General features: G+C 40.3%; 1 protein-coding gene across 1 annotated transcript; it reads right to left on the bottom strand.

The window, feature by feature from the left end:
- Nucleotides 1–3,771: 3,771 nt before the first annotated feature.
- On the bottom strand, nucleotides 3,772–16,088 carry LOC122346032 (protein HIRA). Its single transcript, XM_043240682.1, has 25 exons — nucleotides 15,827–16,088; nucleotides 15,251–15,313; nucleotides 15,010–15,120; nucleotides 14,686–14,776; nucleotides 14,234–14,328; nucleotides 14,029–14,124; nucleotides 13,434–13,594; nucleotides 13,143–13,310; nucleotides 12,866–12,979; nucleotides 12,038–12,108; nucleotides 11,823–11,928; nucleotides 11,160–11,375; nucleotides 10,506–10,591; nucleotides 10,237–10,413; nucleotides 9,998–10,165; nucleotides 9,715–9,913; nucleotides 8,880–8,978; nucleotides 8,601–8,749; nucleotides 8,064–8,225; nucleotides 7,818–7,876; nucleotides 6,994–7,099; nucleotides 6,391–6,513; nucleotides 5,093–5,256; nucleotides 4,531–4,619; nucleotides 3,772–4,413 (listed from the first exon to the last, which is right to left on the bottom strand). Exons 1-25 carry the CDS (start codon nucleotides 15,861–15,863, stop codon nucleotides 4,297–4,299), a joined length of 3,027 nt encoding a protein of 1,008 aa, XP_043096617.1. The 5' UTR covers nucleotides 15,864–16,088; the 3' UTR covers nucleotides 3,772–4,296.
- Between the last annotated feature and the right edge of the window lie 6 nt (nucleotides 16,089–16,094).

The raw sequence follows: 16,094 nt of genomic DNA, 5'->3' as shown, positions 1-16,094 counted from the left end.
AAAGCTTTCAAAAACCTGCAATGCTCTGGCAATAAAAAGTGCGTACGTCTGCTCAGACCCTGATGTGACATTAAGCACTTTTTCACGTCAAAGACGGTTTTTAGAAATATGAGCATTGGCGACTGCAACTGTAAAATATGACTTTTTTTACCATGGTGCTGTCGATTGAGCAGCATGAAATAACTTTATCCCAGGGTAAAATATGAACCCTGTGCTCATGTGAACTTATGCTTAAATATAAGGCCATTGAGCTACTGCTGCCATTATTACTGCTTCCAGGTCCTTCCTTTAAAAAGAAGGTACATTTTTTTTCCTTCTGTTTTCTGTTCCTCACATCAAGATAAACCAGTTTCGCGGTTGCAGTCTAAACGATGAAGAATGAGGCTGGAATTCATAACTTCAAAACTCATTTTCCTCCGAGTGTTCAAATAGATTTAAGCGAAACCCTGTTCGGCTTCACTACAGTGCTCTGCTGTCATATCCATCAAATCTGTCGACAGGTTGAGATGGTAAAAGACTCGGGCCTCGACAGCCTCTCTGTGGTGAGATCTCCCGCGAGGGTTCCTCTCTGACAGATGGACCACTCATTGACCTCCGCTGTCTGTTTCTGCTAAAGGCAGCGTGGCCCAAATGTCACCTGTCCATTCATAATTCATACAACCCAAATAAACAAACATCACTTTTTAACTTAAATCTGATGGGCTTTTGTCAGAAAGTAAGTAGTCTTTCAAAGTTTTGAGTGTTCTCGTCATGGTAATTGATGGGGGACAATTAGCTTTTCAAAAGTAAGAGCTTATTTGAGAACTGCTATCACACGTATACGACATTTTGTGGTGACAGGTTTGAGCCTGTGTGAATCAAAATGTAAATATCAACACGAAGCTGTATTGTAAGATGGGAAAAGAGTCATGCAAACTACTTTTTTGGTGCTTTTTTCATTATTTTTTAGCAGCTCGAGTCCCCGTTCACTTCTACTGAACAGAAAAAACAGCAGCTCGGACATTCTGCTGATCATCTCCACACATCAAAGTCAAAGTTTGGAGCCACTTGTCATCAGTAGTATGTTAATAGTAAGGTAGTTGCTAAGTTTATATATTGGGGATGTAGAATAAGCCATTAATATGTGCTTAATTAGAACTAATAAATGGCTAATATTCTAGTAATATGCATGCTAATAAGCAACTAATAGGTGTAGCCGTAAAATAAACCCAATTAGCTGACGGAACATCGATTGAAAATTTATACAGAACAAAATCCGCTTTTATACAACAAACTTAACGAAGTGGTCCACATTTCCAGACCTAACGCGGTCCATTCATTCCCATCTTCTGTGACGTCTCTAACTTATTCACGGGCCTCCGTTTCACGATCGAGGTAGATTCAATTAAACCAAAGGCACCCGATAAGGCACCCGAGCACAAACCTGCACGGCTCCGGCAGCACGTTTCCCTCCCTGTCTCCACACAGAGTCAGCCGGAGTAGTGAGCTATCCGTCTTCACGCTGGTCTGGGAGGTGAAAGTTTGAGAGTGTGTAAATCACGAAATGTGCTGCGTGCGAGGTTTCAGGCTGTGGGTTTTTTGAGGGGACGGCTTTTAAATTGTGTTTAGCTCAGAGTCAGACCTTGTGAGATGTAGGCAGCACATGTGTCACTTCCACTCATCCTCCTGTCTCTCTCTCTCTCTTCTCCTGTTTTCTGCCTCAATCTAAAGGCGCAGTAGCCTGTATATATTCTCACTCTGTAATGATAAGATCGGCGGTTTTAGAACTGGATTGCTTTGATTTGCTTTGCTTTTTTAGATCTCATATTCTCAAACTAACATGTTTTTTTCAGATGCCGCTTTGATTGACATTTCAGTGCTCTCTTGCATAAATGGTTGTCGTGATTTTGCCAAGTAAGACATGTCCCTGGTTCAGCGTTGTTCGTTGAGCCTGGATCAACATTGCCGTCCAAAAATACAGACTTAAAGAAATAGCTCCTCGAAAATTAAATAATATCATAATTTACTTACCCTCGAGTAGTTCCAAACCTGTATGAATTTCTAAGGATTAGATATTTTGAACTTCATTGACTTCCATAGTAGAAAAATAAAAAGTGGAGGTCAGGATGACCCAAAACAACTATCTTCCTTACAGGATTGCAACTACTCGAGGTTAATTGATGATATACTTTTCAATTTTGGGTGAGCTATTCCTTTCATTTAAATAAATGAAGGCTGACCCCAAGCTTTTGAAGGCTTCATCTTGCGCGTGAACCGCTCTGTAAGTAAACAGCAAAAAGGTTGTACAACACACTAAAATGGCATTTTGGCATTTTCTAACATTTATATAAATGTTCAGATCAACAAGATGGAAGTGATTGCAGCTGTGTTTCTTTCAGGAAAAATGGCATCACTCCGAACCGCGGAGCCAAAAAAAGCATTTGAGCCCCAGAGAGCTGACTCTCTCAAGCCCTTAGGCAAGGCCCCTGGACTGATATGGTGAGCAGAGAAATGTGAATTAGAAATGAATGCTTTTGAACACCGAACACAGACACTTTTGACTTATATAAGAGGCATATTGTCCATGCTAGAGGTCTCTTTATGAATCGGTTTGCGTGCATTGCGCGGATCTCAGGTGTTTATCCTCTAGTGTTAAAACGCAGCTGTTGCCGCTTTTAAGAGACGCTTCCGTCGTTTGCGCAACGCTAAGCCGTCCAGCGTAGGGTCATAACTCGCGTCAAGCAAGTTGTTCGTGTTTGAGGAGTTTTACATTTGTGTACGTTGCGAGAATGGAAAGCTTTTGCATTCGTGTGAATATTCTGTATGCGAGCACTGCGGGTACCGTGGCATTTGTGAAGGTCAGACGCTTTTGACTTGTGTGGGGGCTGCCATTTGACATCAGTTAAGGTTCATCATTCTAGTTTAAAAGAGAAGCGAGATTCAATCAAATTTGATGTCCTCGCAAAGATGCTGCAGTATTCCCCTAGTCAGAATAATCGGATTGCTCTACAATCGTAATCATTTTAATGAATGGAATAAAAAGGACACACTATTAGGCTAGTCATTGGTCAGAGATAAAACTGTAGGTTAATAGATCTAGTGACCATTCACCAAGATGATTTGTAGACTACTGTTCTAAAGTTTGAGGTCAGCAGGATTTAATTTGTATAAATCAGGATGAATTGAATACGTCAACAATAACGTTTTTTTTAGTACAAAATGTTAACTAATATATATTATGTATATGTCTATATATATGTATACATGTATATATGTATATATATATGTATATATATGTGTACATATATATGTATATATATATATATATATATATATATATATATATATATATATATGTATGTATGCGTATATGTATGTATATATATGCGTATATATATATATATATATATACACGCATATATGTTCTATTGAACTCTATTAGAGGATTTGGTGAGGGAAAAAAAATGTAGGTCAGTTTCTACAAAAATACATTTTTGAACTGTTTATGAATATTGCATATTAGTGTTTCTGACAGTATTGCTAAAAGATCCAGCTTGGTCCAAGATGTATTTCTACCAACATTTATGTTTAGGAACACTGCTTTTCTTTACTTGCCAAACACAGTTTTTCTTGTCAGTGGCCATTTGAACCCCGTCAGAAGAGTCAGATCTCTACTACCACCACCTGCCCAAAACAAGGTAGTACTACACACCACTGATACAAACACTGATGTAAGGTTTTAGCACGGCACCAAAAGTAAATAAGACATACGAGAAAGAAAAGAGCAACAGATTTTAGAATTGGTAAATCGTTTATTCCTTTTTTAAATTGAAGGTTTACCATTTTCTTCATTTTATAGAAAACGGAGAAAAAAAGAAATTGCCTTTTACAAACATTTACAAATAAATGACAAGTGGCTGTACAAATTAGAACTGAAAGAAAAAGCCCAAAGAAAGAAAGGAGGGAGGGAGAGAGTTGTTACACCACTTACAGCAACTTTTAGAGTTTAGACGTAAAAATGTCCAGTTTTAAGATGACTGCCATGCAAACTTTGTGCTTGATCAAAATTATCCCAAAAAGTGAGTTAACCCGTTCTTTTCTACCACCGGCACAAAGTTTACAAACATAATTAATAAATGTATTTAACAAATTATTTCTTTAAAAAAAAAAAATATTTTTGTCCATTTTTATTAGTGTCCATGTCTGCTTTAAAGATAGTGCTGTCAGTAAAGCTACGGCAGACCGTTAGCACATGTACAGGCCAGGAAGTGGTCAGATGTGAAACATCAAAAAAACAAAAAAAAAAAAAGTGAAGTGCTATTTCAAACGCAGCAATTCGAGCTGATCCTGGTACTCCGTGAAGAGTCTCTGGAACCGCAAGTTCTGACCAATCACAGGCAGCACCTCCGTCAACAGATCCCTCTTTCTCAGTCCCTGAAATAGACACGGAAGACAGAGCGAGCTTTGAGAATGATTTTGAAAGACGCGTTTGGTTTAATCTGTAAATGCAACACCACCACCATTAACTCTACGGAAAAAAAGAAATCGTACCAGGACTGTAGGCTCCCAGGAGCTGCTGCTGGATTTGTGAACGGGTCCTAGTAAATCCTGACACAGTTCTCTTAACCGCTGCTCATAACCTGCACAGATACAACTTTCGTGAATCTGCCCCTATTTTTGAACGTTAGCTTGAGTGAATAAAAACATCCTGCAATGTTCCCGCTGTGTATAAAGTTATTGCCTCCCAAAAGAAAGAGTTGACTGAATCGGTGCTTGGCATTGGTCTGAATGAAAGTGCAGATTCGTTCTTTGCCACTAGATTAAATTTAGCTTTAAATCAGATCAACCAATCAATGAAAAATCTGTTCGTGGAACGAATCGCTTTGGGAGTCGTTGAAGAAATAAGGTACAAATAAAGGCGTATTACAATGCATGCCAATCAGTTGTTTAGGACTCCCCAAAGCAAAATAATAACCTTCATAACCAATAGTAGCGACATTTTAAGAAACAAACTCATCTTCATCTTAGACGGTTTGAGGGAGAACACATTTGACAGTTTTAGATTTACAGACCCTCTTGACTCTTGTTACCAGCGGACCACCTTCTCACTCACCTTCATTTACGAGGAAACGTGCGTAGATGAGAAGCCAGTGCCTGTACTCGCTTGCTGAGAGGAGGATGAGGGCGGAGGAGAGCTGGTTCTCCAGGAAGGCCAGAGTCATTCCCTGCTGCAAGTGGTGAGGAGTTGATGACAAGCGAGATGCCAACCGCCCCGCACTGACAAGAGAGAGACGGTTAAGGCATGTTCACCCCTAAGATAACTATATTAGCGTAGAAGAAAAAATAATAATAATACAGATCAAGTGGCTTATAGTGGTGAGCAATTCTGAAAAAAAAAATAAATAATAAATTTATATATATATATATATATATATATATATATATATATATATATATATATATATATATATATATAAAATTATTTTATTTTATTTAATTTTTTTATTTATCCAAATTTGTTTTCCATTTATTTTTTACATTTTTATACATTTTATTTATATATTTTTATGTTTTATACATACGTGTATATATATATATATATATATATATATATATATATATATATATATATATATATATATATATATATATATTTTACCGTTATAAAGTAATGTGTGTAATTTGGGCTGAAATCAGTAGCAGCAATATTCATCTTTGCAATGCAGAGGAAACACAGAAGCTGCGTTTAGATAGATTTTACAAACTACCGTTTAGTGAAGGACGTGAATGAAACGAACCCGCAATTGTTAATGCATACATTTTTGATATATTAAACAAAACGTTGAATACTGATATTTTAAATAAAAATAATAAAAGATGCTTTAAACGTGAAATTAAAGCCGTCAGGAGGAAGCGGCAAGTCACTACTAACAAGTGAGCTATTGCTGTTGAACAATCATTTACGGTTGATGCATTCAGGAAGTCCCCATATTTAGAATTGTGTGATCATTTTAAATGCATTTTATTAGACACTGAAAAGCCTCACTTGAAATAGTCTAGACTTCACGTATGTGTGCACTCTCTAGGGGTTCTTTGAAAAGCGTTCACAAAATAAATCAATTTGCACCAATTACGTTATCGAAGGTTAGAAATATCGCACACCGCTACAGTCTGATTATATTTCAAAATATTTTTCATTCTCAAAGATGTTCATAAAGCTTTGGTACAACATGATGATGACAAAACATTTGAGTGGACTATCCCTGCTCAAGCCCTTTAAATTCATAATTACAACCCAATTCCTACTACGTTATTATTCTAGTTTTAGTGTGGACTTCGCTACTCTCATTAAATTAGCATTAAAGCTAATTGTAGTGATCTCGAATCAGAAAGTACAAAAATGGCTGATACCTTAGATTTCGGCCCTGTGTTAGGGCCAGTGGCCCCATGGAGCCCAGAACATCCTGAGAGGACACGCAATTGCGGAAGTCTGCGCACTGTATAAGAGAGTCCTGCTTATCTGCGATCAAATTCCTGTTAGAGACGAAGAGAAAAGACAATCATAGTAGCCCTGAAAATTATTTCAACTCCCCCAGAATTAGAGTGGCGATAGCACTTTTAGCTTAGCTTAGCATAGATCACTGAATCCAATTAGACCAGTAGCATCACTTTAAAAAGCATCACATTCAATATTTTTTCCCATCTTCCCCATTTAACTTCTTCTATAGTTATATTGTGAATGATTTTCTATGCTGAAATGACTAGCATGTCATTCTGGCAGACTAATGATGGCCGCAGCATTTTTGAATGTGATGCTACTGGCCTTATTGGATTCAATGATCTGTGCTAAGCTATGCTAAAACTGCTATCGCCAGGCCCCGAGATCGGCTGAATGGATCCAAAAATCATACAGTAAAACTTTATTTACTCTGGGGGAGCTGGACAATGAGCCCATTTCCACAAAAAGTGGAGTGTTCCTTTAAAAACTCAACAGATGGTTTGCGTATCACTCACCAGGTCTCCAGCGATGAGTTAAAGCAGTATGTTTTTCCATTTGACAGCGACACCACAGCTACACCTTGCTGAGTCAAAAAAGACCGACTTACTGTAGCATCTGTGCCTGGGGTGAGAGAGAGATGAGCTATTGTTATATTCCAGCTGATTTAGGTTCATTCATTAGTCAAATAATCGCTACCCATCATTTTGCTCTTTTCTTGTAATTCAGCAGTTTTGTGTACCATACAGTAAGAAGTCTCTTATTCTCACTGAAGATGCGTTTACTTTATCAAAAACAGTAAAAAAAAAAAAAAAGTGTAAAATGTTAAATAGTACCGCAACTTTGACAATTTAGAATAAAATCAAATAGAATGTAATTTATTCCTGAGATGCAAAGCTGAATTTTCAGCACTCAATATTTTTTTTTGTGGTCTTTAGTGTCACATGATCTTTCAGAAATCATTCTAATATGCTCAAAGAACATTTATTCTTATCAAAGTTGGAAACGGTTGTGAAAACTCTATTTCCCGAATGAATAGAACGTTTAAAGTAACAGCATTTATTTGCAACGGATATATTTTGTAGCTTTATAAAATGTCTTTAATGTCACTTTCGATCAAACAATGTGTCCTTGCTAAATACATAGATGTTGCCATTCCTGTGAAAAGCATGAGCTTCAGTTTCTTTAAAAATCACATTATTGTTAACAAATGGCAGACGAAAATATTTTACCATCCCATGTAACAATAAAATCAAGGGGGTGGAGTTAAGTGAAGAGTCAATAATCAGGTCAACAAATATACAGATCTCAATTCATTAAAGAGAGAAAACAAAAATCATACCTGACAAGATTGGATTCAGAGATTCATTTTTGACCAAAGCTGTCTGTTTTTGAACATCCCTAAAGAAAAAACCCCAAAAAAGTCATTTAACATCATGTCAGATCTAGATCTTTTAGAACTGATGTCAATAATCTCTGGCACAAATCAGCCTGAATCCTCTTACAAATACGGCCACGCTTTTAGCGTCAATCAACAAATGACTTGTCTGGACTTTTCTATTGAGAAACAGAGAGGAAGGGTCGGTACCAGACAGACAGCGTGGCTGATGCGGTCAGCGCCATGACAAAGTGTCCCGAGCAGTGAAGCGCCGAGATGGGGCCGGGCAGCATGATGGATGGAATCAGCCTCCGTCCGCACGTCGTGAAGACCGAGAGCGTGCGGTCCTCGCAGCACACAGCAACGACGTCGCTACGGCAAAAACAAAGTAAGTTACTTTTATTCAAATATAGATTTAAACATGCAATATATAGCGGGTTGTAATTGCACCAAAATGCATTTTCAGTATCTGGGCGTGCATTAAGTATTGAAAGCTTCCTCTGCATTATTGCCTTTTGATTATTACTGATGAGATCATCGTGTGAAAGCAACCTACGGTCTAATGCACGGATCTGTTTGTTGACCGTTTCTTATTATAAAAGTAGATGGAGTTGCATTTAGATGTGAATGATGTCATAGACTGTTAACAGATTATGGTCCATTACTGCATCGATGCAGAGTCCTCCGACTGATCTGATCTCGACACGACGTTAAAATCGGGCGTAAAGCGGTGTGTTGTGTGCTCACCTGCTGCCGGTCGCGATGACGATGCGGCTGGGCAGCAGCGTGTCCCATTCTCGGCCCTCTCTGCTCCATTTGAGCTGACTCAGACGAGATCCAGACACCACAGAGACCTCGTTCTCCACCTCCAGATACGCCACTCCGTCTGTGCTCACCTAAAGGGCCCATGAAATCAAAGTGAAGAGAGTTTTTACTGTTAGCCAGGCTATGATCGAATTGCATTTAACAGACGTAGCTCTTGAGGCTTTTTGCATAGACAGGGCCGTAGAGATTTTTGTGCCATACCTGAGTGCTGAATGATTTCTGTATGGATGGGGTGGGAAGTTTTAACACTGCTACGGGTGTCGTTAATCGGGACGGCTCCTTTTCCACTGAGACTGGAGTCTGTAAGAGAAAAGACCAATTAAAAGTCAGTAAGCTAAATTTGTGATCAATGGAAAGGAAAAAAGATAATGAGAGATATTGGGATTATAGTATAGAAATCAGTCTTTTTTTTGATGTATTAAAAATAAGATATATATGCATTTATACATTACTGTTCACTAGTCTGTAGGTTTTCTGTTTAAAAGATATTAATAGTTCTATTCAGCAAGGATGCATTCAATTGATCAGAAGAGGTGACAAAGACATTTAAATGCAGGTATTTGATACATAAAAAGAATCCTGAAGAAATTTCTACAAAAGATATTAAGCGGCACAACTGCTTTCCAAACTGGCAATAAGTCTTTAAGCAGCAAATCAGAACGATTTCTGAGGGATCATGTGACGCTAAAGACTGAAAATTCAGCTTTGTCTTCACTGAGATAAACTACGCTTTTTAAAACTGTAATCATATTAAAATCGTGACATTATTAAACGTTTCTACTGTATTTTAATACGGTGACAAATAAATGCATTTATATTAAATAAACATAAGACGCTTCTTTCAAACCCGTTTTAAAAAAAAAAAATATTACAACCCTAAAACTGTTGAATAGTAACAGTAAAAAAATATTTTAGTGGCAGCGTTTCATTTTATATGTTTATAGAATACTGTGCTTTAGCACGGACACAGAAAACCCTCTCAGAAACGATGGGTCAACTTCGGGGTCCAGACATCATTGGAAAAAAGAAATGTCACCTGTGGGAAGGGCTGCGATACAGGCATCATTTTGGCATCTTTCCTCGGCCTTCCCTTCTTCCTCTTCTCCACCACCTCCGCTCCCTCCATCTCTCCCTTCCTCTTGGCCATAGATAGTGACTTCACCATGATCTTGTCCTCGCTGTCGCTGCTCGTCTCATCTTTTACTTTCGGCTCCTTCACAGAGCTGTCTTTTGACCTGAAAGAGAACCACAGAACGACTCTGGTTTGTTCTCAAGTCCAGTTTAGAAGAACACGCCGGTTATCGCGCAGACTTTGTCACCTGTCAAGTGGGGTGATGCCTATAGTGAGGGGTACGCTAGTGACCCCCGGCGTGGCTTTTGACCTTTCGGTAAATCGCGAATCTAGCGCTTTCATGGGCTCGATCTTGGAGGCAGAAGTCAACAGCAGATTCGATTTCATCCCGATCGAGTTCACAGCTGCGGTTACGCTGAAAGAGAAAGAATCTTAGCATCGGTCGAGAGGGAGGAGAAACGTGAGTTCGCATGCATGCACACTTACCCGTCCTTGTTGTCTTCTGCGGTTTTGTTAGGAGAGGTGGTGGTGGGGTCATGTGAGGGTCGCAGGCCAAGCGAGTTGGCCGTACTGGAATCTGAAGAGATCTGAGGGGTGAGCTGAGTCGACGCAGACGACCCCGGCAAGATCGGGACGCTGTTGAACAGCGCCGGTGAGAAGTCCCTGGGTAAGAGCGAGAGACATTCAGACACCGAGGGTGTGCTGCGGTATAGGTGCGTGATCATTTTAGCCGTGTTCTTGTGCGCGTTCGTTACCCCGTGTCGAGCTGTGCGATGCATAGAGGTGTGATTCTTCTCCTTCCATCTGCAGTTCTGGTCTCCACCTGCTTCTTTAAGAGGTTCTGCCCAATTAAAACAAATTATAATTGTTAATAAATGCAGTCCTGCAAACGTTTGAGAATTAAATCTTCAAGCTCTAAACTACTATTCTACGGCCATCACGGTATTAAATGATACATAAATACGCAGATTCATAGAGACAGGCAGATGTGCATGCAAATTGTATGCAAATGACTTAACATCACGCACCCACACGTTATGTATTTGCATGTAAACTATTACAATTTTACATAACCACTCATTATGCGCACGAGGGCCGGGCTTTATGATTCTGCTATTTCATTTCAAGCATTCAGACACTTTTGGACTCTTAAGGTCACGCATAAATTATACACATTTCATATAGTGAAATACCACAACCTCAAACCAACTAGTATTCTCAAAGAAACTATGCTAAAAGTGGTTTGGATTTTAAATATTTGACAGCAGGAAACTATATTTTGCAAGCCGGCCATGGCCGGAGGTGGAAATACTAGTAACCAATCGATATTTTGCATGTTATCCATTTTAATCGTTTTTTTTTTAAAAAAGGCACTGCTGTGTGTATTGCTACATAAACTTTCTTCTGACCTTTCTGATGTCCTCCAGGGACTCTCCGTTGAGCACATTGGTAAGTTTGGGAGTCTGGTTCTCAGGACCGCTTCCCTGGGCTCCATTTGGGTTCTGGTTCCCCTGCCGTTCCTGCTGATACTTCAGCATTTCTGGGTTCTCAATGATTGTGCTGGAAAGTTGAGACTCCATCGTGATGGCCAGACTCTTTCCGTAGATGTTCTGATGAATAGCGTTCTACAGAAAGAAACGCGGATATCTTAGGCTCGAGCCTTCTCGCCACCTTGTTAGTTTGCGCGTGCTAAATAACGAACCGAAAGTAGCAAAGCTATTAAGCCATTTACATTCTTCAGAAGCGTGACAGTAGCCAAGCTGTTTTCAAAACAGTTTGGCGTTTCCTGTAACAAGCAATTTAAAAAAAAAACCCAAAAACTTGTTTTTGTCACACTGCATTAAGCAGGCAAAGGCAATTAGCAAACACTGTCCTACAATGTCTTGTGCATCTCTTTAAGCAGCACTACATTCAGAACGAACCAAATTTCCTATGTCAGCAAATGTTTCAAAGAAACAATTCACTTATGAATGCAATAAAACTCAACTAAACGTGTGCAACTTGAGTGAGATTCCAGTTTTTTCGATTATATAACTCAAAAGTAAATACTGGTGTGTGCATGTTTTCTCCACCTTCTCTTCTTCATTCAAGGGATCTCCCAGTTCGTCCTGCGAGAAATCCAAGAAGGCCACAGTGCCATCCATGGAGCACACCAGTAGTCCCAGCCCATTGAGTGTCCTGAGAGATACGATCCGTTCACAATACCCTCATGCATGTAAGTTTTTACCCCTCCACACTGGCCATGATGCTTTACAAAGTTTGGAAAATAGAAAAGCTGTTTTCTTACCATGTAATATCCATAATTGATTTATCGAAGAGGTCATGGATGACTACCAGTGGGCGCTTGAGTGAGGTGAGCTGAAAAACAAGAGCAGGATAACTAATTAAATGTGCATCTTAACATTTAGAAATCGCTCCCTTACACTGCATGCATGCGTGTTAGTTTTCTGTTTTCGCTGAAAGAGAAATACTGGTTGAAATAATAACAAGAACAGAAAATGTTTAGTACTTAAGTTTTTTTGGAGCTTTGAACCAATCGTGTTTCACTGTGGGAGGCACTACATGCCAAAATACATTGCCATGGTTGCAGCTGGTTAGGATAAAAACTCGCTAGCACGGGCATGATGTGATTTATCGCTTTATCCCGTCAGTCTTATGGTTTATATTGCACATTAAATGTTTTTAATATTTTTAAAGCAGTGCATAACCACAAAATAGTTTATACTGCCACTCAAACGTTTGCGGTCAGCAAGATTGTTTTGAATGGAAATAATACTCTCATTCAGAAAGAATGCATCTAATTGATCAAAAAAAAAAAAATGACGGTAAAGGCTTACATTGTTACAAAAGATTGGTTTCAAATAAATGCTGTTCCTTTGAAAGTTCTATTCAAAGAAATGAAAGACTCGCATCCATAAAAACGGGTTTCAACATTAATAATAAAGCAATGCTTTTTAACACCAAATAGTATGTTACAATGATTTTTGAGGGAACGTGACCCAAAGGCTAATATGATTTCATAAAATCTGGTTTGGCTCCACTACGAGAAAAAAAAAAAAAAAAAAAAAAATCGGTAAAAATAGAAAGCAAGGGGTGATACTGAGAAGTCTCATACCCATACAGAGAGCGAGCGGTCCTTACTACCCACAGCACAGCAGCAGTACGGACAGCTGGGTTTGGGTGTACTACCATTCTTCTGTTTCTTCTTAAAGATCTTAGGATTGAACTTCTGCAAGGAGACGAAGAGAAATCAATGCACCGCTCGATGAGAAACACAACTGAAATTCTAGAGCTTAGCCTAGTTTAAAAAATAAAAATCACGATTTCACACTGCAGCACAAACTACGATGGGGGTTTCAATGCATGCTTTACAGATTTGAGACGACACTAACCACCACGGTAACGGCTTTCCGATGACCCACGAAGTCCATGTTGGTCTTCCAGCCGTCGCGTTCGATGATCTGAGCTGTGGGCCCAGAATTATTCATGGCATGAGCCGAAACCAGGTACTGGCCATCTGGAGACCAGCTCAGCCTCAGGACGTGCGTGGTGCCGCCACACTGAATCAAAGCAAGAGAGAATACGGGGTCACGAGCGTGTAAACAAGAACATAAATAAACCAAAGATTAAATACAAGCCCAAACCAACAGTTCCGGCCAACAGTTTGAAGTCTGAAGTCTTACTTCACTGAAGGGTTTGGTGATGTTGGTCTCCAGCTGCCAGTCCATGGTCCTCCAGACCTTCAGGCTATGGTCATCTGCCTGGGAAGCGATGTACTTTCCAACAGGGTCCCACGTCAGGCCTTTGACCAGCCCTGTGTGTCCCTTTAAGGTCACTACAATCTCTGTGGCACACAAAATGAAGCATTTGAAGCTTCGATTCAGAACCGAATTTGTTGATAGAGAGGCCAAACCTTTAAAGTAACCGGGCACTTAATGACACTGTATTACAAATATTAGGGATGCAACGGTTCACTCACGATAAAATGTGACGCGCAATACGGCGTTTCTTTGGTTAGCGCTGTAAACAAAGCAGTGCTGACCTTATAAACGCTACTTTTATACATTAATATGCATTATACAGGCTAGATGAAAAGAAAAAACATTTAGTTCCCCTCAAAGACACAATTAAGTCAATTATGCAATTAAGGCTTAGTGTGTGTATATAACAATTCATTTATATTTCGTATCGATTTTCAACCAGCTCACGGTGCATCCCTACAAAACACATGAAAACAAGCGGCATCTGCAAACAAACAGCGCTAAACTGACTTTTCACCTGGAAATTTTCGAGCGTTCCATATAACGATGGTGTTATCCACGCTGCAGGACGCCAGCCAGACATCATGAGGTGACCAGGCCACATCCATTACGTCTGAATCAGATTTACAGACACAACAATGCCAACATTTAGAGTCACAACAATGCCAAAACTAGACAACATCCAGCGTTCTCCGCGAGCGGCCTTTCCCCCCCCCCCTCACCTCCCGTGTGGTTCCTCAGAATGGTGACGCACCTCCACTGTTCCACATTAGCCAGTTTACTGCTGGACCCAAACACCGTGCTTGGACCTATGAAACTGCAGAACAAACAAAATACCACATGATGCCTCAAAGGCCTGGACGCGAATGCATGCGTCTGTTTGTGCCTCACGAACAATAAAGACAATCTGCGTAGGGGAAAAAGTAAGGTAACATGCAAAGCACGTGCATGAAAAGTGGCATCTAGGTCATTCGGTCAACTGGTGCACGGACATTTTTAGCGTTACATTTTTACGTTTTAATATTCAAATAGTATTGTAGCGGCTTCAGGGGTTTTGTTTTTAATTACGTTTGCACGAAACTGTGTTTTATTTTTGACATGCATGTGCATGAAGAGAGAAATTGAAAATAATAATAATAATTAAAAAATTAAAATGCAGGCCGGTTTTACTCACGCAGCTCTCTTCCACACCATGACCAGTTTGTCGTCTCCTCCTGACGCCAGGTATAAGCCATTATTCGACCAGCGCACGCAATTCACGCACGCTGAAACGCACAAAGTTACATAAAACATTTAATGGGACGCTGAATATTCATCGGCGTCGCACATTTCGTCTCGCATTCTGTCCGTGCGGTGCTCATCCAAAGGAGTCTAAAATGCATTTCAAGTAAGACACACATCTGAACCGTTTTTATGAATGCAACAAAATCAGGTGCTAAGGGAGCCATAATCGGTTTGCATATTTCCATTTTGAATACTGAGATGCGTCAAGTAATACCTAAGTGATTGTCCATCTGACAAAGCAATTTGGGAACGTTCTCGTTCTTCTCATCCTCCTCTCGAAGAACCGGGGCCATGTTCCAAATGACCACTTTCCCAGAATCCTCACCTGTCGATCAACATGAAATATCAGCTCAGTGGAATTAATATGGAAATAAAACTACCTTCTACAAACTCAGATTAACCCGAAAGCTACGCTAAAAGAAAAGAAAGACAGAAGGGTACAGATTTTTTTTCACCTTGGCCACCTGTGGCAAACTTGGTTCCATCTGGATGGATGTCAACTGAGAATATCGGTTTACCTGGAAACAAACGCAATTTGAAAACACATCTCTAGCGTGGCCTGGAAAAAGCAAAAACGACAATGGCACGCAACGCTTAAAACGCACGATCCCAAAGCAGGTTAAATGAAATGCAAATAAGGCCACGTTAGCACGCAACACACATAAACAAAAGTCACAAGTTGCATTTGATCTGTCAGTTAACAGCCGGGACATTAACTGGATCGCGCGACGGACTCTCAGTTTTATCTATGCGATAACGCATCGACCGATGTCAGAGGTCTGCCTGCCTTTCGGCAACTTGCGAAATGGGTGTCGTGCGCATCATACATTCACGGGTGGCTTCTTAAAAACCAGCCGAGCTCAAAAAACACCCGGTCGGCGCGTTTCTTGCCGCGCTAAAAGGAGCGGAAAAGTATCCCGATCGTAAGAACGACCCCGCAGGAGAGACCCGATCCGTCTCTCTACATAACAAAAGCGCAAGTTGAAGCCCCGGATTCCTGCACAACCACACACACACACTGCTGCTCTCACCATTGTGATTGACCCAACTCGGCTTCAAGAGCTTCATCTTCACGCCGATCAATTATAAACCCGCCGTTCGCAAGCCGCGATCTCCCTCCGCGCTCCCGAGGAGAATCGTTCCCAGCGCCGTTTAAGTGCCGCGGCTCATCCGTTACTTTGTTGGTCTCAGTTGAACTCCATGTCTATCTCTCTCTCCCCCTCTCGCTCTCTCTCTCTCTCATCACTCCGCGAGCGTGAAGCTGAAGTCACGTGAAGTCACGCCGGAAGTTCGCCGTCT

The sequence above is a fragment of the Puntigrus tetrazona genome, chromosome 5 (assembly GCF_018831695.1).
Source record: "Puntigrus tetrazona isolate hp1 chromosome 5, ASM1883169v1, whole genome shotgun sequence".
Taxonomy (NCBI): domain Eukaryota; kingdom Metazoa; phylum Chordata; class Actinopteri; order Cypriniformes; family Cyprinidae; genus Puntigrus; species Puntigrus tetrazona.
Note: the sequence above shows the minus strand (reverse complement) of the source record. Positions and strands in the feature narration are given on the sequence as shown.

Excerpts from the sequence above, each read along its gene's own strand:
- LOC122346032 (XM_043240682.1), bottom strand. The coding sequence starts at position 15,863 with ATGAAGCTCTTGAAGCCGAGTTGGGTCAATCACAATG. Across the intron at positions 10,592-11,159 it reads CCCTGGAGGACATCAGAAAG|AACCTCTTAAAGAAGCAGGT; the intron begins GTCAGAAGAAAG and ends TTAATTGGGCAG. Across the intron at positions 10,166-10,236 it reads GCAGAAGACAACAAGGACGG|CGTAACCGCAGCTGTGAACT; the intron begins GTAAGTGTGCAT and ends TTTCTCTTTCAG.